Below are 21,144 nucleotides of genomic sequence, written 5' to 3'. Positions count from 1 at the left end.
GATTTTTCCTTTTCTTAAAAGGTCCAAGAGGAAAGTACTTGGAAGAAAAGATTCTGGGGACATGTCTGTTCGAAGTAAATCAAGAGCTTCCCTCGGTGGTGGTGGTGGTGGCATCAGCACTGGCTCTGTCACTTCGCCCAACAGCAACGTGACCACCCCGAACAGCCAGAGGTCCCCTGGCCTCATCTACCGAAATGCCAAAAAGTCCAACACGTCGAATGAGGAGTTTAAGCTGTTACTCCTCAAGAAAGGCAGTCGCTCGGATTCCAGTTACCGCATGTCTGCTACTGAGATCCTGAAGAGCCCCATCCTGCCCAAATCCCCCGGGGAGCTCACGGCCGAGGCCCCCCAGAGCACCCATGAGGCCCATCAGGGGGCACCCGGAACCGAAGCCCTGTCCCCCCTCTCTCCATGCTCCCCGCGAGTGAACGCGGAAGGCTTTTCCTCCAAGAATTTCGCCACGTCAGCCTCGGCCAGGGTGGGCCGCTCCCGGGCCCCCCCCGCGGCCAGCAGCAGCCGCTACAGCGTCCGCTGCAGGCTGTACAACGCGCCCATGCAGGCCATCTCCGAGGGCGAAACGGAGAACTCGGACGGCAGCCCGCACGACGACCGCTCCTCCCAGAGCTCCACGTAGGTGGCGCGTGCCAGGCTGGCCGTCAAAGGCCCGCACCTCGGTCACGTGATGGAGATGGAGGCGCAGAACGGAAGTCAGCACATCTCCACTGCTTACCAACGAGTTCCTAAATATGACGCGCTGGGCAAAGGGAAGTTGGTTTGGTCTTTCTTGATTATTTTCCACGTTTCTAGGTAGCTGCACTGTCTTTCATATTTTTCTTTAGCATAGTTTGATTTACCCAATCTCATTCCTTTTGATAATAAAGAATTCCAAAATGTCTGCTTTTCATGAAAGCTAGAAAAAGTTTTCCCAGAGCTACCTATTCAGAAAACAAACCCCTCACTGTCATAACTCTTAAGAAGATGAAATTACTCTGGAGGTTTGGTATTTTTTTACATTAAAATGAACTAAAGCAAAATTTAGAAGAAAGAACTACACACATGTAAATACCATATTTTTGATAAAACTGTGTAAATAGATTTATCAATGACGAGTGGACACGTGGCCAATTATCTACCACACACCAACTGTTTATAGAACACAACAGATAAAGTGTAATAACTGTATTCTGTGAATACCATTTTCATATCAAATACCATAGTTAAATGTCCACCAATATGATTTCCGAGTGATAAACATCAAATATGAATTTTTAAACTGGTGAAATAAAGGAAATCTTGAGGTCATATACTGAAATGTGATTAATTTAAAATAATGAATTCAGACTTAACCATTTTGGTGACAAATTGCAGCACCAAACAAACTATTAGTAACACATGGCTGTGATTTGCCATGTGGTAATTTGGACAGAATAAAAAGCATGCTTTTGATTTAAAAAAAGGAAAAATCAATGAGAGAAATCATCATTCTCAACACAAAGCCCTAAACAACAGCACTTGACAGTGTCCTTTAAACTTCAATTTTTCAATGGATTGCTTTAAAGAGAATGAGTAGGGAAAACAGTAGTTCATTTTAGGTTACGTTCTATATTAGGCTACTGGGGACATAAACAGACATAATCTAATGACTATAATCTTTAGACTCCTTAAACAGTTTAGCAATTAGCTCCAGGTTCTTTAACTAACAGAAACAAACCATAAGCATGCCACAGAGCTGTGGATTTCTCAGTAAGTACCTGCAATGAGTTTTCAGTGAAGCTCTTTCTCTGTGCTGATGAGATTCATGCTACCTACAAATTAACAGAAATGACACTGTGAACAATGTAGTTGGGAAATAGGTCTGTGTATATGCATTATTTATATTCTCTGTTAAACGGGGAACAGCTCTGGTTCACAATGCTACATATGACTGAGTGTCTGATTTTACTCTATTTGCTTGATGGCAAAAGGGGAGGGTGGTGGGTGGGAAAGGAGATGTCAGGGCAAGTGCTCTGATAAAATGAAGGCAGGGAAACAAGCTGAATTACTTGAAATTACTTGAATTTTCTTGTCTTAAAACTGAAAAAAAATATAGTTACAAGTTGAAATCTGCAAATGGTTTTTACACCTCTGATTTTAACATGAACTGATACTAATGTTTGAAAATGATATGTCAGAAATATGAGCAGCTATGTACTTAGAATATGTTTTGAATGGGAGAAGGTAGAAAGTAGAGAACTAAGAAGGGATATGGCCTATAAAAGAATAGAATGTGATTAGAACGATAGAACATACCAGTTACCAAGAAATTGACAAGCAGCTGGCTTTAAGCTTACGCAAGTGGTATTTGGGAAAGTAGGATGTGTGAAAGGAAGTTTGTGGTTTTGGTTTCATTCATGCAATACGAAGGAAAAAGCCTGGTCTAAGAAGATGCTGTCTTTCAATAGAAACACTTTCTAAGACGTTACAGAGTGAGAATTACAGAATCTGATTGCTGTTGGGTTTCTGTTTCTTTGAAAAGAAAAAAAAAAAAAGGCTGTCTTATTCTACTATTTGTCTTCACTATCAAATTGTGTTTAACTTCTTGTCATCCTTGTATGTAAAATGGGTGCTGGGGGTGGCGGGGTAGAGGAGGGAGAACGTGTGTGTGCGCGCGCGCACGCGTGCGTTTGCTTGTGCTGGGATAGATAAGCTACTTGGTAAAGGGTACATTTGAACATTTACGAAGTGTTATACTTTTTACTAAAAGAAAAATGTTTGGGGGTTTGAAAAAATGGACCATAATTTCTCACTGGAACCCGTGTGTTAAGAAAACCAGCGTGGTTTGACACCACATGGGAACACAAATAACTTTTCCTCATGCTTTGAAAAGTAAACTTGGCAAACTTTTAAAAATAAGGTTTTTAGACAAATGCGATAAGAAACAGTCATTTCCAGTCACAATAGGTGATCTTTTGTAATTTTCATAAAAGCAGTTCGTTTGCAGTATGGCTTTTGTGTAGTTAGGGGTTTTTTAAGTGTATAAAGAAAGGTATGTGGGCTTTAAAAGTGATTCTAAATCTTGAACAGAAAACACATGAATTGGCTTTAACAAGTATGTCACCTCCTTATTATTGACATTAATTTAAGTAATGGTACCATATATATATTTTAAAATACATACCAACTTGAATTTTGAGGCAATAAAATACCTTCTATATGTATGATCACAGAACTAACCCTTATAATATAGTTTTACTTATTTTGTTTACTCTAAAAATCTATAGCAGAGTTTCTCTATTTTATATTTCATAGATTTTAAAAGACACCCAAATAAAGATGGATTTAAAATTCACTGTGGAAAAGAGTACTGAGTAACAAACTGAGTTTAAAAAAAATCAAATTCCTTAGTCATTTGGAATACTCTACATGGCTTTATCACATAGCATGTAAGACCGAGATTTAGAGGGCCGTCTTCAATATCACTGCCGTCTTGAAGCAGGGTACACACATTAGGTATTGTGAAGAACATCAATCCAAACTTTTCCTCTGTTGTTTGCACTGATGCTGATTTTTTTGCTGTTGTTGTTATTTTACGTTTCTACAAAATGTCTGTGTTGTGTGGAGGAAATTTTTTTCCTTACTTTTTGAGTTTTGGGTTTTTTTTTTTTTTTTTTTTTTTTGGCTAAGTAGAGGACATGGACTAGTTGTAGCAAACAAAACACACTGTTTGCTCTTGCCAAAGTTCAGTGAGTGAGTACATTTGCTGCAGGGGTGGCAGACTTAGAGAACTAGATCAGGACAAAGATTTAAAACTATGAAGAAGGTTACAGTGTAACTATTTTGGTCCTAGAACCAGTTCATGCTGGCCGAAAGACAATGGTTTATGGACTTGCATCCATTTTGTATTTTTGTAATATTTGTAAATATGAACTTTTTAAATTGTTGCAAAAATGGTTTCTTTTGTAAGATGTTTTCAACGTTTACATTCAATTCAAGCCTTTGTATATTTTAGAGCTGTGCAACACTTTAAGTCTTGTATTTATTTTTAGTAAAAATGGTGACAGTTTCATTGTGAACCCCTCTCAAAATAATGTACCAGAAAAGTTTGATTACCTAGAAAGTGTGTATAGAAACTGCAAATAAACGTGACTGCAAATTAAACACCTGACTTCTTTTCATTGTTATGTAAATACATTCTTAGGATTTCACAAACAACAGGTTTTTCATAGGGAACTGGACAAAAAGGAGGGGACTGCTATGGCACAAGTGTGAGCAAAATAATAATAATAATAACAATAATAACAATAATAATAATAATAATAATAATAATAATAAACATCGTCTCTATAATGGGCTCTCACCTTGCTTTGCGTTTGAGAGGAGAAAGAATACATTTCCAGTGTCCAGTATACTTTCCCTGTAGCTACTCTCTGGACCCGGAAAAGACTTAAGGCTTTTCTTCAAAGGAACCTGCTTTGCTTCTATCATTACTCATACTGTGCCTCCTTCCCAAAATGGGCAACCTTGACATAACTAAGACAATATGCCACTAAGTAATGTCCTGTACCCTTTATTACACAAATTTATGGGCCGGATACCCTTCTAAGTGCTTTGTTTAGTCATGTACACCCCCACACTGTGCCCATTTTATGGATGGGGAAACTGAAGTACAGAGCCGTTTACCTCAGCTGAATTGCCGAAAGCCATAGAGCGCTTAAATGCTGGGGCTGGGGTACAAACCCAGCAAATCTGGCTCCAAGGTCTGTGATACCTCACCCTGTGGAAAGACAACTTTTAAAAATAACTTTTCCCGGTTTGTACCAAACTACAATTGCTTAAACCCAGTCCCCTCCTCCTTCGAATTCCAGCACTGAGGTGCACACCTAGGACTGAGCCAATGTCTACGTCGGTGGTACCGGGGAATTACATTAAAAAAAAAAAAAAGCTTCAAAGAACTAACCAACGAGAGTAGGGAGGCCGCGCCTACGCGCCTCACCCTAGCGAGTAGCCTCCACGAGCCCGCACCGCCGCAGGGAGAGTCGCGCGCGCCGGCACTCCAGCGCAGCCGCAAAATCCTCCTCAACCTTAGAGGAGGATTAAACACCTGACTTCTTTTCATTGTTATGTAAATACATTCTTAGGATTTCACAAACAACAGGTCTTCGGTCTAGCCCTGGGCTCCACCACCACCTCTGGAACACTCGGAGGCAGGCACTGCAGCTGCGCAGTAGGAAGCAAAGCCCCACCCCTCGGCTATCTCCCTAGCAACGTCCCGCCCCACAGTGGCGGCACAGGTTTCGGCAGGATTGGTTGGCTAACGGCCCAGGCGTGTGTTGTAGCGGCCACTGATTGGCCAGAGGACCCTGCGTACCGCGGGTGGTTCCTGGTGCGAGTTTGGGTCCCCCAACTTCCGTGGAGTTCGCGGAGGGCGCATCACGTGGTTCGGCTCTACTTCCGGTGCGAGCGGTCGAGTAACCCTAACGGTTTTACCGGTCGCCGCTCCGTGAGGCACACCACCGCTAGCCGGTTCCCGCGCCCTCTGGAGGCCAGTGTGGCAGGCTCTGGCGCCGGAAAAGGTCTGTCAGTGGCATTTTTTCCCTCCCTTTAAACTTTCTTGCCTTGGGTGTGCGCTAGAAGCAGCTGAGGAGCGATTTGGCTTCACGGCTGGGGAGCTCTGATGTGAGGGGGCGGGGGAGGAGCATTTACTTCGGGCAAGAGAAAGGATTTGTTTTTCCGGAAGAGCGAGTCTAAGCTGGAATTTAAGCTGCGCTGCAGATGGGGTGATTTGGGATGGTTCGAGGTGGTTTGAGATGGTTTGAGATGGTTTGGAGTGGTTTGTGGTAGTTACGGCTGCTTCCGGCTGGTTCGGAATGGTTCCCATCGCTTGTCCCGGGATGCCAGCGCTTGTGAGCTTTGGAGATTTGGCCAGTTATTGAGTACTTGGTGATGACTTTCTGGGAAGAGTTGATCCTTTTTCATCCATTCTCTTACTTGGCAGGTGGGGGGGGGGGGCGAGGCACGACCAAGACTCTCAGACTTTATATAGAATTTTGAGTTTAAAGAATCTATTAACTAGCAAGTTGGTTTGTTATAACATTTTGTGAGATGAGAACGTTGATTTTGAGGCTTTGATGGCAACCACGTTCGATCAAAGACAGTGCAGCCTCGCTGTTGTAAATTAGTGAGCGAGGTGAAAGAATTTAAGGATGTGGATTGAGCACGGTTTGATAACTTGTTAGGGATCGCTTCCCTCCTTCCTCTAACTGGCTCTGCTCTAAACTTTTAAACTGGTTTAATGTTTACAAGTAGTGACTTTATAAGCAGTTTTTCTGCACGGTGTTTTATAAAGCAGGCTCGATTCCCTGTTGGGCGATGAGACAGTTTGGGCAGCATTATCCTCCATCTGGCCGAATTTACACTCTAAAGTGTGATACGGACAGCAGAAGGGCTGCTTTTGAGAGTCCTGACAGGATTTTTAGAACGTTATCTGTGCACTGACACAGTTTTGTTAAAGAAAAAAATTGGAGTGATCTGACTATTGTAATCTGCCCTGTTTTGCCAAGTATTCCTTGAAGTGGTTTTCGGGTGAAACGATGTTTTCTTCCCTCATTGTTGTGATAAATTGATGGCGAGTGAATGCCTTACACCTTGGGAACAGATTCAAGTGACGTTTGAAAAATCTCTTTGAAATGTCTAAAATGTGTCTTTTTAAAAACCAGATGCTTTCTTGTTTTTATGTTTTAAAGAGTTTAGATTTTTTATCATGAAGTGTAAATGGGCGTCATTTTAAGTAAACTTATTTTGCAGGATTTTGAATTTAACGAATTATATTCATTTTACTTAATCTAGTCATGGTTGGGCTCTAAGAAAATGTTGTTTACCTTGTGGGAAGAAGTGAAGGGGAGCTAAAACTTATATTGTGCTATGAACCAGACAAAATGCTGAGTGCTTAATTTAAGTCATTTGATCTTACATAGCTCTGTGAACTAGCTATTATTCCAACTTTATAGGTTAAGAAATTGAGGCACAGGGGGGTGGGTGGGAAGGGATAGACTGAGAGTTCGAAATTTGTAGATAACTGACAGGCATATGTAGAATAGATAAACAAGATTATACGATACAGCACAGGGAAATATATACAAGATCTTGTGGTAGCTCACAGTGAAAAAAAATGTGACAGTGAATATATGTATGTTCATGTATAACTGAAAAATTGTGCTCCACACTGGAATTTGACACAGTGTTGTAAAATGACTAACTCAATTAAAAAATGTTTAAAAAAGGGGGGGTAAAATCCCAGCCTAAAGCAAAATAGCAAGTTTTGCCATTTGGATTCAGATTTAGATATTTCTTTCTTTTTTTAATTAAAAATTGTTTGGGGGGGGGTGAGAGGTAATTAGGTTTATTTATTTTTTTTAATAGAGGTACTGGGGATTGAACCCAGGGCCTTGTGCATGCTAAGTATGCACTCTACCACTGAGCTATACCCTCCCCCGCAGATTTAAGTATTTCTTAAAGCCCAATTCTTTGCACAATGCTTAAAATTCATCTAGGAGAAATGGTTGCTATATCTGCAGTGTAAGGGTGCAGTGTGAATGAAAATGACATGTTATGATCCAGAGGATTTGTTGTCTACATGCTCCATAACAAGTAGATTTGTTGGGAGGATGTCATGAATACCCAAATAATAAAATAATAGTACCCAATAGCAAACACCTTTGTTATGTCAGTCATTGTTCTAAGCGCTTGACATGTATTAATTCATGGGATCCTCATAACTCCATGAGGTTTGTACTGTTATCCCCATTTTACGGATTTTTTTTTTAAAGCACAGAGAAGTTGTCCAAAGCCACACAGCTAGTAGGTGGAGGAGCTAGGACCCAAACCCTGTATTCTGATCCAGACCCTAAGGTCTTAATGCTATTTGATGTTGCCTCTTCTGTAACTAGCCAACATGTGACAATTGCCTTAAAAGCATTAAAGTGTGAGTGTTCTGGTACTTCTGGGAAAGCAGTATCACTTCCAAATAGGGTGACATAGCAGCTTTGCTTTGTGGAGATGGAAGTTGAATTAAGCCTTTAAGTTTTGAGTTGGTTCTCCGAAGTGGAGAGGTCTTGCAGGGTGCAGGGTATTGTGGGCAGAGGAGATGACAGGCATAGAAGTTCAGAGTGCAAGATCAGTGTTGATTTGTAAATATCCCACAGAGACAGAAATGTCGGGAATCTGCTGATAGACCCAATGTATGCTGCTTCTGTGTCTGCAACCAAGTGTTAGCATCCTTGTAATTAATCCAGTAGGGAGCTGCCTGATTGTTAAGGGTCTATAACAGTGGCTGGCAAACTTTGTCTGTAAAAGGCCAGATGGTAAATATCTTAGGCTTAGAGCAAGGGGACACATGTTAAGAGGTGACCTCTGAGTGGTGTGGAGGCACCCGTGTAAAGACCTTGTAGGCCATGGTAGGAGTTCGGATTTTGTTATTGTTACAGAAGGGATTCCAGATGATTTTAATAATGAAGAAGTAAAGCACATTGACTCTGGAGCCAGAGTATACCACTTACTAGCTATGAGACCTGGGTAAATTACTGAAAGTCTCCTTGCCTCAATTTTCTCTTAAGGAAAATGGGGATGATAATAGAGCCTGCCCTGCAGGGTTGTCAGGAATACTCAGTGAATCAGCGTATATCAAGTGCTTAGAACGCTGCCTGGCACAGAGTAAGCAGTAAAATCTGTAAGATACTATTATCTATACCTTGTAGTATATTCCAAATTTTCTACAGTGAAACTATACTTAATGAAAAATTATATATTGAAATCTATAAAACCAAACTGTTAGAAATAAGATGAGAGTATAAGAAATACTCTAGAGTTGGGAAACTCACTGTCCTCGTTCTGTGCGAGCTCAGGTGGAGGTGCAAGGCTGCCGTGCAAGGTCCTTTGTCAGAGCAGACTTGAGAAGGGATTTGTGAATATCCATGAAATGGGACTGGCTCAATAAGTCACGGCCTGTTTGCAAGACAGGAAACTAAGAGATTGTTAAAGTGACTACGGTATACGTAAAGTTACTGATTTGGAAGAACTTGTTTACTTTTGCTTCTTTGAGCTTTAGGTCAGTTGAATCGTATGCTGTATTCTTTTCTGTGTCTGGCTTTTACTCATCGTTCGGTTGTGAGATTTGTCCTCGTGTGTAACAATAGTTGGGTTATTCTCATTGCTGTGTAGTCTTCCTGTGTATGAAGAACCATGATTTAAAGTATTCACAACTTGTATTAGTCTTATAATCAGAAAAAATACACATAGTCTAAAAAAGCAAAATCTGGTTAAGTTACAGCTCAAATTGGAGGTATTTAATAACTTGAATTTATTCCACAATGTTAGACTGCATTTCTCTAACTTGAAAGTTCATTTTCCCTTGATCTGCCTCTCATTACTGCCCTGGCGCAGGATGGATAAATGAATTGGCTCTCTCATTAACACCCCTCCCGGTACTGTGAGGCCAGCGTTCAAATCTACTACAAGATATAATATGCTAGCATTGCACTCAGTGTCTTTTTGTGGTCGAACAGTTGAATGACTGAGAACCATAACCGAGCCTACATAATTCTAGAAGAGCTTTTGGCTTATTTTTCACATACATTTATTTAAAGTTTAATACAAAATTTAACTACGGAAGCAATTGTACTCTCAGCGCTGAAATGACCTTAGACATAATCTCAATCAGTTTTCACCTGGCAGGGGGGGGAGGCGATGTCTTTAGAGGTCACCCCGGTCACACACTGTGGTGGAGGCCCAACCCGGAATAGACTCCCGAATCACCTTTGGAGGCCGGCAGCCTCTCTGGGTAAAAAGTCTCTGAGCTCCTTTACAGAAGCGGTTAGGAAGCATGCTGTTGCTCACTTGTTTCCAGCATTTACTCTGTAGCCTCTACGTTGTGAAGCATTCATTTCACAATTTGAACCAGTATTTGATCTTGATTCTTATTCCTGTGCATTGGCAATAAAGCCCTTCAGTTTTTAAAGGTTTATTCTAAATCAGTTAATGGAAGAACTCTTGTTTTGTCACTCTCCAAAATTCAGCCATGACTCCAGTTCAACTTGAGTTGGCATTCTGAGAACATATCCATATTATGTTTATTAAGGCAATGTGTGAAGTGACTGTTTTATGCATTGCTTTTCAGGAATAAAAGGTTTACCAGTCCTAGGTGACCAAGCACTTTCACAAATAAACCCTCCAGCAAGTTTATAACTAATTAGGCCCAACTCAGAGGAAGTGGAGCTGCTCCTGTTGCACAAAAAAGATGTCTAGCGGCTCCAGTGAAATTGATGTGGTTTGTATTTCAAATCGAAAATCTCTTTGTTCTTTTCATTGTGTTCTATTTCTTTTCTAAATTGAATTTAATTTCATACAGTGAAACGCAGAGATGGCAAATGTACAGTTCATGAGTTTTTAGACAGTTACATATAAAGCCACATGAACATTTGTATGCAAGTTTTTAAATTGTAACTACCTACCGAGAGTCATTTTCCTCACTCTTTTCACATAATTATTTGAAAGCACTTTGAAAAGCATAAGGCACTATATAAAGATAAGACGGTATATTTTATAACTACTATTCTGTAGCCCAATTCCACATTATTTTGTTTCTGTCTTTTGAAACAAAAACATACATACTTCTAAGTATGTTAAAAATTATTCCTATAGTTCTTAATCCATTCTTAGGATAAAGAGTTATTAAATGAAATGTAATGGTTGTTTACTGTCTGTTGACTTATTTATATCCTTATTCCACCCAAAATGTTTTTAGGTGATTTAGGGATTAATTATCAAGAAAAATAGGTGCTTAAGTATTTCCTATTTTGTCCACAAAGTGGCACTGTTTGATTATTTAAAAGTCAAAAGCCATGAACAGGGTTCTTTGTAGTTAGAAATACTTGCTTTTACAGCAGTTCTGGTGCCAAATTACTAGAAGACTAGTCTCTCTACCCCAAGGTCCACCAGAGGAAAATGATGTTGGGTTAATGAGAAAACAGTTTTGCAAGTACATCTTTTCCTGTAGTCACAGTATTTACAATGGACTGAGGTCCTTTGATATCACAAATTGGCTTTTGGAGCTTCTTGAAAGTGAAGTCCTCAATTTTTCTTTAAGTTCTATCATCTTTCCTTTTAATTTGTTAATAAATCTTCCTTAGATAAGAACACGAATCTCTGCTTTTGATGATGATAACACTGTTCTTTATGCATATGAACCAAATACTGCATTTTTCAATAATGTAAGTAAAGTTAATTGCCATTTGCCAAATATATTAACTTAACCATTTTAAAGAAAAAGCTTTAAAATCTTCATAAACTGTAGAGTTCCTCTAAACTCACACTTAAGAAAATACTCATCTCTCCTGAATTTGTCTGCTTTCTTTCATTAGACGGTGAGCAATTAACCATTTTACTTCCCTCTTTTCCTTGTAGAGTAGGAAACCCAGAGCAATTTTTACTCATCTTCAGGGCAAAACTAAACCTAGGTCTTTCTAATTAATAAATTATTTCCTTGCTCCCTCTTAATTAGCTGTGATCATTTTCATTCTCATATTAATGTAAGGTTTGTATTTTGTCTCTGCTTTAGATTAAGGCTTCTGAAACTCTTTGAAAAGTCGGTTAAAATAAAAACAATTTAAGTAAATAGATATAAAGTGTTTTTTTTCTCGTAGTGTTTAGTTTGACTTTTACAGAAGCATTAACTACTTAACTTTTAAAATATTAGCAGGAAAATACTGTGTCTGACACAGCCTACAACGAAGAGCAACAAAAAACAGTTCTGGATGTCCTTACTCATTGCCAGGTACAAAAGATTCTGTCTCTCAAATGTAGTTTTCTAAAGTATTAAGCTATCAAGGGTTTTGTGAGCTGCATACCCTAGAAGTAAAGAACGTTTATTAAAAAATGTTTCTTAACATGTAAAGTTTCTTAATTAAAATGAGCTAGCATACTTTGAAAAGTAAAAGATGCTTATGTGAGTCTTTATCATTATTACTCTTGAGAAGAGAAGTGGAATACTTAAAGGGAACCTATGGTGTCTTCTGGGGAAGGATGTCCAGAGGGTGGGACTGTAGGGGTGACGTAGAGAGTTCTGACTTTGAGCAGGGCCATCCCTGGCCTGCTTTACATCAGTAAACATGACGAACTAGGTTGACACTGCTCTACCAGGACCTTCTGAGCGATGTGCAGGATGTGGTGAGACAGAGCATCTACAATAAGAAATGCCCAGATTCCAAAGTCACGGCCCTGAAACAGCCCTCAGGGATCCTCTCCATTTCTCCTAATTTGACAGCTCCCTCCTTTCTTCAGCTCCTTCCCTTACCAGTCTGGGCCACATGGTGCAGCATTTCATCTTTTCCTTTCTTTGATCCTTGCCCACCATTGCCAGGTGATTTTCAGACAACCCCAATCTTTGTCTCTTATTTCATGGAGAAAATGGAGGATGTGGAACAGAAATCTCCCCCAAGTCCTGATTCCTCTTCCCACAGCCAACAAACTTGCCTGGATCCATCTCTCTGCTGACCTCCTTCCCGACCATTCTAACGGGAAGGTGTTTTCCTCTGTCAGGCTAACACCTTCGCTGGTTTCTGCATCCAACCCTCTTCCCCTGTGTTCAGACACCTCCCTTCATTGGTCGTCCCTCTCTCCCCTACATCTTCAGCCTCTGTCTCTATCACTCAGCATATTCATCCTCCTACAGTTTTTAAAAAATCACTTCTTTTGGCCTCTTTAGCTATTACCCTCTCTTCTTCCCTTCATAACCGAGCTCTTTGAATGTCATTTCTATTTACTATCTAAACATCTAACTTCCTCTTTTCTGTTTGGGTATATTGGGGGTTTGTTTCTTTTAATTTTTTTATTGAAATATAGTTGATTGACAGTATTGTGTTAGTTTCAGGTGTAGAGCATAGCGTTTTTTTTTTTGCAGATTATATTCCATTATATGTTACTGTAAGATACTGGGTATAATTCCCTGTGCTATAGTAAATACTTGTTTCTTATCTATTTTATGTATAGTAGTTTTTATCTGTTGATCCCATATTCCTAATTTGTTGGGTATTTTTTAATATACTGCTCCTTCTGCCCTGTGTGCTCTTCTGTGCATCTTTACCTGGTGAACACCTTCTCATCTCTTCATTCTCAATGTAGAAATCTCCTTTTCTGAAAATCCTGCCTCGACTGCCAGCCTGGATCAGGTCTCATTCTTCTGTGTACATGTAGTGTCGTGGCCGTAACAGGTGACTGAGCACTACTGGACCAGTCATCATGTAGTATTATTATCACGTTAGTATTAACATAATACTATAGCACGTTGTTTTGTCCTCAAGAGAACTCTGAGATATTTTCATCCTGATGCTATTCATAAGGAAACTGAAGCACAAGAGAAGTTAAGTAACTTGCCCAACTAATAATGGCAGAACTCTAGTACTTGAACCCAACTGTGTTCGCCTAGAGCCTGTGCTGTAAGCCAGTGGGTCTCCTGCTTGGTTGTGCATCAGAATCACGTAGAGGGCTTGTGAAAACACAGATTGCTGCTTTCACTCTCAAGAGTTCCCAGTTTGGTAGATCTGAGGTGGGAGATTTTGCATTTCCAACAATGTTGATGTTGCCGGTCCCTGGAGCCCCCGACATCCACTGTTCCAGGCTGCCACATTCTCTGTTGAAATTGTCTCTCTACTTGCATCTCTCTCAAGCTAAAAATGGGAGTTCCTTAGGGCAGGAGCTGGTTGGTTGGTTGGTTGGTTTTTATGTCTGCATTCCCAGCATCTAGCAAAGGGGTTCTGATGGGGTAGGCCCTGAATAAATGTTTGTTTGAATGAATGAATGAGGTAATGGTTCTGGGCTCTTCATTTAAGTGTATTTTTTGCCAGAATGAAATTTCTGTGTATTTTAAGAATTCTCAGGTTTTATCAGTCACATACCTGACATATGGGGGCTGCATACACAAAGGTTTTGTAAGGTTAATTGTTAACTACATGATTGTAAAATACTCTGACGCTGAAAGTCACATCGGTTATATTTGACTCACTGTTCTTTCCACAGTGGACCGGTCACTGCCTGTTAATTTATACCATCATTACATGCAAAGAGGCTCTTTGGCCTTTTAGCAGATTTGAACATATTTTTCTTAAAATAGCACCTTCCTTGATGTAGAATGATTCCATCATAAATGTGATGGCTTATAGAGCTTGTGGTACATTCACTTTCCAGTGTTCAAGCTTCTTAAAATGCCTGTGGGACGAGGAGTAGCTGAGTGGGAGGTCAGGGCTCCTATCTCAGCCAGCTCAGCTCTGTGTCACTAACAACTAGGCATCAAATGGAAACAAGAAATTTCTCACCGCTTGAGAACTTTGTTTCTAGCAGTCAAAGTTTGGCTTTATGGTATTTTCTTATATGTTACATTTCTTTCCAAATAGGAATTACTAACAGTTTGTATTACAATAGGTCATCTATGATGCTATTCAAGACCTGGATAAGAAGTTTGATGTTATTCATGGAAAGGTTACAAAAATCCACCGTTTTCGTATGAAGTCATTGTGGCAAACTCGTGTAAGTGTTACAAAAATATTTTTACAACTATAATAAACCTCTGGTTTCTAAAGATGCCAATCAGTTAGAAGTGAGAGAGAACTAATAACTGAGATTAGCAAGGCTGATCTATACTTGCTGTAGCAGCAGATGGGAGACTAAACCTCTGTTGGAAAAATGCTTAAAGTTTAGGTTTGAAAAATATATGACAATGGGTATTTTTATGTTTGTAACCATAATATATAAAAGCAATTAAAATGTAGGGTTGAAGAGGAAGAAAAATCATATAATCAAAATAGAGCATTTATCTTTAATAATATAAAGCAATCTTCCATGGAAATGAGTATCAGTGTATTTACTGTTTATTGCCCTTTTCACTCACTCACGGTTTATGCTGGGTTTGTGTCATTTCAGAAGCCACTTGGATATGCATATAAAAATTATAATTACCTGCTTTCTAAAAAGGTCAAATCCCAGGGATTGTGGAAAAAGGAACCTGCTGCATTCTCTTACCCTGAAAGTTACAGCCCAACTATACCAGTAGGAAGGCGGGACATTGATTCCTATAGCAACTTCGGAGGCAGGTCTTTTCACTCGGACGAGTCCCTGGATCAGGAGCCAGAGTCCCACTACCAGGAGCAAGAGCTGGGCTTCTGCCAGAGCCCGCCACTTTTCCCAGACTCCTACCAGCCGTGCTGCATGCCCGATGAGCCCACGCAGGGCTCCTCTGGGCCCTGCTTCGGCAGCCCAGGAGCCCGCAGCACCAGCAGTGTCTATTCTTCGGCCCGACCCACCTCGGCCATGGCCCAGCGTGAGCCCAGTCCGGGACACAACCTGGAGATGATGGCGTACCCACCTCTCATGGAAAACAGGAGCCTTGGCCAGACCACCTCATCTCTCGGCATGCCGGGCAGCTTTGGTGAGTGTGAAATGACACCTATGACACATACCATCGCGTATGCTCTGTTCCTTAACATCCTTGATGCAAGCTTGTGGAAGCTGTTTGTTTCCTATTTTGAGCGCTGGTTTGGAGTGAGATCCACAGCGAGGATAACGTTTCTTGAGCGTCTATTATGTGCCAGGCACTCTGCCAATAAGCTGACATGCCTCTTCTCTGCTGATACTCAGAATGATCCCATTGTGAGTTTTTTAATCTTCTGTTTTTCTTTGCCTTTTCCCTGGGTAAATATTCAAAATGCTCCTAAAATGGCCAGAGCCCAGATGATAGGAAATAAAAGGTGCACTTTGGGCTAGTTCACATACAAGAATGATCAAATTTGTGTTGATGGTCCTTGGTTAGAGAAACTCATCTTACTAGCACATTACAGAATCCACTCTGTTACCACACTAACTTTAGGGAGTCAGGCGCTCTGGCTGAGTAAATGTATACTTGTCTGGACACAGAGAAGTTTCAGCACAACTTAGTGAACAGCACAGCTAAAACTTTTTGAGGTATGAGCACTTAAATTGTTTCACGTCTCAGTTATTTCTTTTTTTCTTTTGTTCCAGTAGACTTTTAAAAATTTTTTTTATTTCTATATTTATTGTTTATTTCTATGATTATAAAACTACTTACAGTGCAGTTTATTGTATGTAAATTATGTCAGTAAAGCTACATTAAAAAGTACACATGTACCTGTTTTTAAAAGTAAACTTAACAAAAAGGAATGAAATGGAAAGTAAAAGTCCCACAGTAGAGGTGGGTGTTTGGGATAGAGTAAAGGTGAGTTGGTTATTTCTTTTTTAAAGGTAAACCTTCAACCAAAATATCTATCACTATGCAATAAACTTCAAAGAGGTATTCAGTATAATGTTCAAGTTACTTCTGATCTCCTAAGCAGAAAATAATCTTATTTTTTTCAAAATCCAGGTAAGCATTTAAACCTTGAGAGACAGGAATTTTAAAGAATAAAAGTGATGCTAAAAAATATCCATATTGAATACATAGGAGAGATTTGGTAAAAGAATCTGGTTCTCAAAGACAGTGGAGGCTGTTGAAATTCATTGATTAAAGTGAATAAATTTAAGCAATTATAAAACTGTAAATTGTAAATAGCTAGTAAAATCAACCTAATCTGGAGAGGGGAGAGATTGAGAGAAATTCTTTGAAATACTTTAAGAGAACAATAGGTTAGTTTAGATTAACCTAAGTAACAGATCTTTTGCAGTATTTGCCTGTGGCCAGAGGCCTCGGATCGCTCAGTCTCTTTTATGATCTTTGAAGCTTTTAGGTACCTTTGGAAGCTGCTTTAGTTGTTTGGGGGACGTCAGGTGGGATGTTCTTGGGGAGCCATCCTCAGGTCATCTTTATGTAGGCTCTCACTGGATTTTACACTTGGAGTCCTGGGTCCATGCCGGGGTACTTCACAGAAGGTTCCAGGAATGAGACCATTACTCCCCACCTAACATCTCTTCTTTCAGGATCATGATCAAGTCAAGTATGATTTGTCTTTTCTTCCCCTACTGAAGCTCCCCCTTCACCAGTTGGAAATGACCCGGGTATCCTAAAACAGACCTTCTCTGATGACCCTTCAACCTGGTCCGTGGATGAAGTGATCCTGTTTTTGAAACATGTAGATCCTCAGACACTCACCCCCCTCGCTGACCTCTTCAGGCAACATGTAATGTATCTTTTGATCCAGTTTTCCTGTCGTAATGCCTTTGAATGACCTCTCTGCAGGCTCCTCGGTTGGATACTGATTAGTGTGGATGGTGGGGGAACCCTATCAACTGATTTGTCCGTATGTGAGAAAGTTTACTTTGCCCAGAGTTAGATCCTTAAATGGTCGAGGCTGGATCTGTGCTTTAAAGGGTACCCAAGTACCTAAAATACTACAAGTCTTCAAGTTCTCAAGAGAAGATGATTCGGCACAGCCACTCTCAGGTGTCTTTTTTGTAATGACAGCTACAAGGATCCTCCTCCCCACCTGCTGCCTGCTCGGCCCCAGGACCGTGAGTAGGAGGGGTGACCACAGCTGTGACAGGGTGTCCTCCTTGTTAGGATGCCCCAAGAATTCAGCAGCTGATTCCATTTGGCTCAGTTCTGTTAACCTTACATGGTTACTGATGATATGGGATGCCCTTACCCTCATGCCATTTGCAAAGTAACATCATGGGCTAAATTTTTCTAAGTTTAATTTCTTTAATTTCTAGTTTTACTTGGTAGAAAATGTATAAAACATACCTGACAAAGGCAGCACTGTGAGGAGTTTCAGGTCTTTTCAGCCAGTGATGTATGATTCAGTGCACTTTTGTTTTTAAATCAGAGCTCCCAAAAACCAAGTAGCCTGCTTCAGCACCATCGGCTGATCAGTTAATGTAATAAAGAATTGTAGGAGGATGCCTTGTGACTCTCAAGTAATATTTTATAATGTTTCCTAACAAATAAAATTAGTGCTCACACATGATGTACCCTTTCCAATGTGATAAGAAAATCAGTAATTAGTCTTTAGCATCTAATTAGCTTCAGACAACTGACTGATTCGCTCCCTACATTAAGACCAGACTGTACAGCACGCTCCCAGCAGACACACTCCCAGTGTCAGCCCTTCCAGGAAAGCTGACGACCAGCTGAAGTGTATTTCTACCATTCATAGTTTTTAGTCTTTTTGTCATAGCTTTGCAGCATTTTATTCAGCACATGGTATTTAAAATTAGGTAGTTTGAGGCTTAGGACATTTTAAAGATATTAGGTTAAATTTCCTTTTTCTGAAAATTTGAAGTAAATTTACAAATGATTGAGTGATGCTTCACTGTATGAATGATATTTGTAATAGTTTTCAGCCGGCAGTTGCATACTCAGAAAACATACAGCTGGGTGAGCTGTTCTCTAACTGCTGTCACATGTGCTTCCATATAAAGAAATAACCATTCTGATAAAATATGAAAACACGTTAATTATTTTAACTTCCTTCTCTCTGTAGGACATTGATGGGAAGGCTCTGCTGCTTCTCAAGAGCGACATGATGATGAAGTACATGGGCCTTAAGCTGGGGGCAGCCGTGAAACTGTGCCACTACATTGAAAGGCTTAAAGAAAAAAAGAAATTTGTCAATTGAAAAAATGCTTGTAGGTTAGATTGAACTTAATTCTGGGGAGACCAATGCTGTCTTTTTTTCTGCCCTTAGAAGTTTTGTTATGGAGAAGGTTCCTCTAAAATATGTTTTATATCCAGAAGTGCAGAACCACATTACAGTCCTGTCTGCTTCCTGAGAAGCCATTTAACATGTTAAGATGAGCAGTGTCACATTGGTGGTCTTTCTATCTTTGCATTATTTTCATTGCATAGTTGACAGATATATTTCATGCAGTAAACAGAGAAATACTTTGTTTTTGGTTAATGTTTATATGTAAAACCAAAACTGCTCAATCCCAGGGGAAAGTATCAGGGACTGACAGGTTCTCTAATGAAATCCATGAAAAGTTTTCTTTAGAAGAGAATTTAAAGATTTAGCTTTAGATAGCTCTTTCTCACATATTTTATGTCTGTTACTGCAATGTTCTGTTCACGTTCTAACAGTTTCTGGAATGGGAATAGCCATATAAAGTATCTTCCTTTCTGTTATTATTTCTCCCTATGTTGTATCTGTTCCTATTCAAAGAAAAAAAAAGCAACCCTACAAGCTTTCAAGAAGTGTTATTATCAGTTTTTTTAATTATAAGGTAGGTAAAATAGTCACTTTATGCAGGAGATATTAAACTACCAGGGTGGTTTGGCTAGAGTCTGATTATATTCTTTCTAATCAGATACCTATTATTTTAAAACTTCAATATTTTGCCTAAGTTTGGACATTTAACTAGGCATTCATTGCTCACATCTCTCCATGAAGATGCCTATGTCCAAATTTTTAAAAGATAGAATTTTTAACAGAGTTTATTGTCTGTTTATTCCTCATGGATACTGTTTCGTATTTATATTTCATTCTATATCTGAAGTATACACACAAGTAAATCTTTTCTTTTTTAATTTAAAATGGCACTTTACACTTCCACAGTGGTAAATATTAACTCTGTGTATTATAGTGATGTTTTTATTCTGTAAGACACACGCACAGCACTTGCCATCACTGGTACCTCTCAGCTCACTCTTCAGGGTTCCCAAACAGGGAAGGTCTGTCTTGTGCAATGTTTCTAGTTTATTTGCTTTCTGAGCCACTTACCATACTAAACTTTGGAAGGTACATTAATTCTAATTTGTCATTTTAAATTTTATTTTAAAAATTAGAACTTTCAAATGAAACACGTTCATTGTCATTATTCTGTTATTTATTACATCTTATATAATATTGGTGTAATGTTTATAAGCTATGAAACTTGGTGCTTATTGTATTAACCATTTGTTATAAATGCCAGTAAGATGTTCATCAGGGGCAAGAATACACAATTTCTCTTTAAAAAACCAAGTGTACTTTATAAGCAAAGGCAACCATTTACTGGGCATATGTGATTTAAAGGGTAATTTCATCTGTGTTATTTCTTTTGTGTTATAAGATTCTAATTTAAACCTGGTCTTCTCTCAAATTGTATGTGTGAAGATGCTGTGCCCACTTGAACAGTCCTCAGGTGTTTGTATAAATACTATGTTTTACAGTTTTAAGATTTTAAAATATAATAAAGTTTAATAATCACAACCATTAATGTCAAAGCCTCAGAGTTGATTTTTACTTGCTTAAAGACTTAGAGCCAGCAGTGATGCATGTTATGAGTAGTTATACTTTGGGACAGCTTCACCAGAGAATTCTCTTTCCATCCTGAACATCAGGGCAAAAGTATGGCTAACACAGTAAATTTCACAAGTACAGACCTCAATTAGCAGAATTAAATATCCAATGAAACATAGTATTTTTCTCTCTAAATTTACCCTCATCTCCACCAAACATAGCCAAATCAATACTAATTTGTTTATAAAATAAGGCTGGTCAGTTGACCACATGGGCTCCTCCAAACTGACTATGTGGAACTCCTCAGAAGCAGTCTCAGACTGAATTCCCACAAGGCCTCAAAGCTAGGAAAGCCATGCCAAAGGCCTGCCATCAGGCTCCACCTCGGTGGATTTCTCTCTTCTAGAAGTCCCAAAAAATATCGAGATTCCAGCGCATGCCAAGAGACAGTCTTTCTCATTCACCTCATAAGGCTGCTCGGAACCCAAGAGTCTCCAATTTCTGGGGAAACCAGGTTGAGAGAAAAGAAAAGTATTTCAATTCTACCAACAAGTGTAGTTTACCAAATTGCTATGAATCATAACTAACCTAAGGGGAAGGGCTTCCCTGTATCTGGAAAACACAGATCAAAACCAGTAGTATTCTGGAATAAAAACCATAAAATTACAACCATAATCACCAGTCCACTCAGTAACCAATCCTTTTAACTTTCTATGAAACCATCAGGTTTTCCATTAGGATTCTTTAATTTCTTAACCAGTTCAGTGATATGATCTGAAATTTATCAGAGACCTGTACTTGTCAAAGGGGCCTTCCTAGGAGTCTTCTTGAAGATGAAACACTTCTGCAAAAGCATCAGAGTACAACAATAACTGTCTATAAATGACAAGACTTAAAAAAGTCACAGTTAAACACCTGATTACAATGTAATCTGTAAAGAAACCCAGTTACA

At 39.4% G+C, this 21,144-nt stretch overlaps 2 protein-coding genes across 6 annotated transcripts in view; both read left to right on the top strand.

Annotated features, from left to right (window-relative positions):
• NHS (NHS actin remodeling regulator) overlaps positions 1-4,137 on the top strand; it is a 334,787-nt gene extending 330,650 nt beyond the window's left edge. For both annotated transcript variants that reach the window (XM_031445813.2, XM_031445816.2), the window contains exon 9: positions 22-4,137. In XM_031445813.2, coding sequence (XP_031301673.1) covers positions 22-634 — 613 coding nt within the window. In that variant the 3' untranslated portion in view covers positions 635-4,137. The remainder of the gene's footprint in view (positions 1-21) is intronic.
• A 1,285-nt stretch (positions 4,138-5,422) lies between these two features.
• SCML1 (Scm polycomb group protein like 1) lies at positions 5,423-20,169 on the top strand. Of its 4 annotated transcripts, XM_031445811.2 has the most exons (8): positions 5,423-5,552; positions 10,151-10,300; positions 11,163-11,243; positions 11,729-11,806; positions 14,449-14,553; positions 14,947-15,451; positions 17,002-17,153; positions 18,456-20,169. In XM_031445811.2, exons 2-8 carry the CDS (start codon positions 10,271-10,273, stop codon positions 18,588-18,590), a joined length of 1,086 nt encoding a protein of 361 aa, XP_031301671.1. In that variant the 5' UTR covers positions 5,423-5,552; positions 10,151-10,270; the 3' UTR covers positions 18,591-20,169. The 4 variants fall into 4 exon arrangements, with proteins under 4 accessions (XP_031301671.1, XP_010990690.1, XP_010990689.1 ...); XM_010992387.3 differs by lacking the exons at positions 5,423-5,552; positions 11,163-11,243 and having other exon boundaries at positions 7,025-10,300; positions 11,732-11,806; XM_064483367.1 differs by lacking the exons at positions 5,423-5,552; positions 11,163-11,243 and having other exon boundaries at positions 7,025-10,300.
• Positions 20,170-21,144: the final 975 nt, after the last annotated feature.

Source organism: Camelus dromedarius, chromosome X, assembly GCF_036321535.1.
Source record: "Camelus dromedarius isolate mCamDro1 chromosome X, mCamDro1.pat, whole genome shotgun sequence".
In the NCBI taxonomy this organism is placed as follows: Eukaryota; Metazoa; Chordata; class Mammalia; order Artiodactyla; family Camelidae; genus Camelus; species Camelus dromedarius.
Note: the sequence above shows the minus strand (reverse complement) of the source record. Positions and strands in the feature narration are given on the sequence as shown.

Bases quoted from the DNA above. Each gene is read 5' to 3' on its own strand.
- SCML1 (XM_031445811.2), top strand. From the start codon at position 10,271: ATGTCTAGCGGCTCCAGTGAAATTGATGTG. The intron at 10,301-11,162 runs GTTTGTATTTCA...AATCTTCCTTAG, and splicing joins GCTCCAGTGAAATTGATGTG to ATAAGAACACGAATCTCTGC. The intron at 11,807-14,448 runs GTACAAAAGATT...GTATTACAATAG, and splicing joins ATGTCCTTACTCATTGCCAG to GTCATCTATGATGCTATTCA.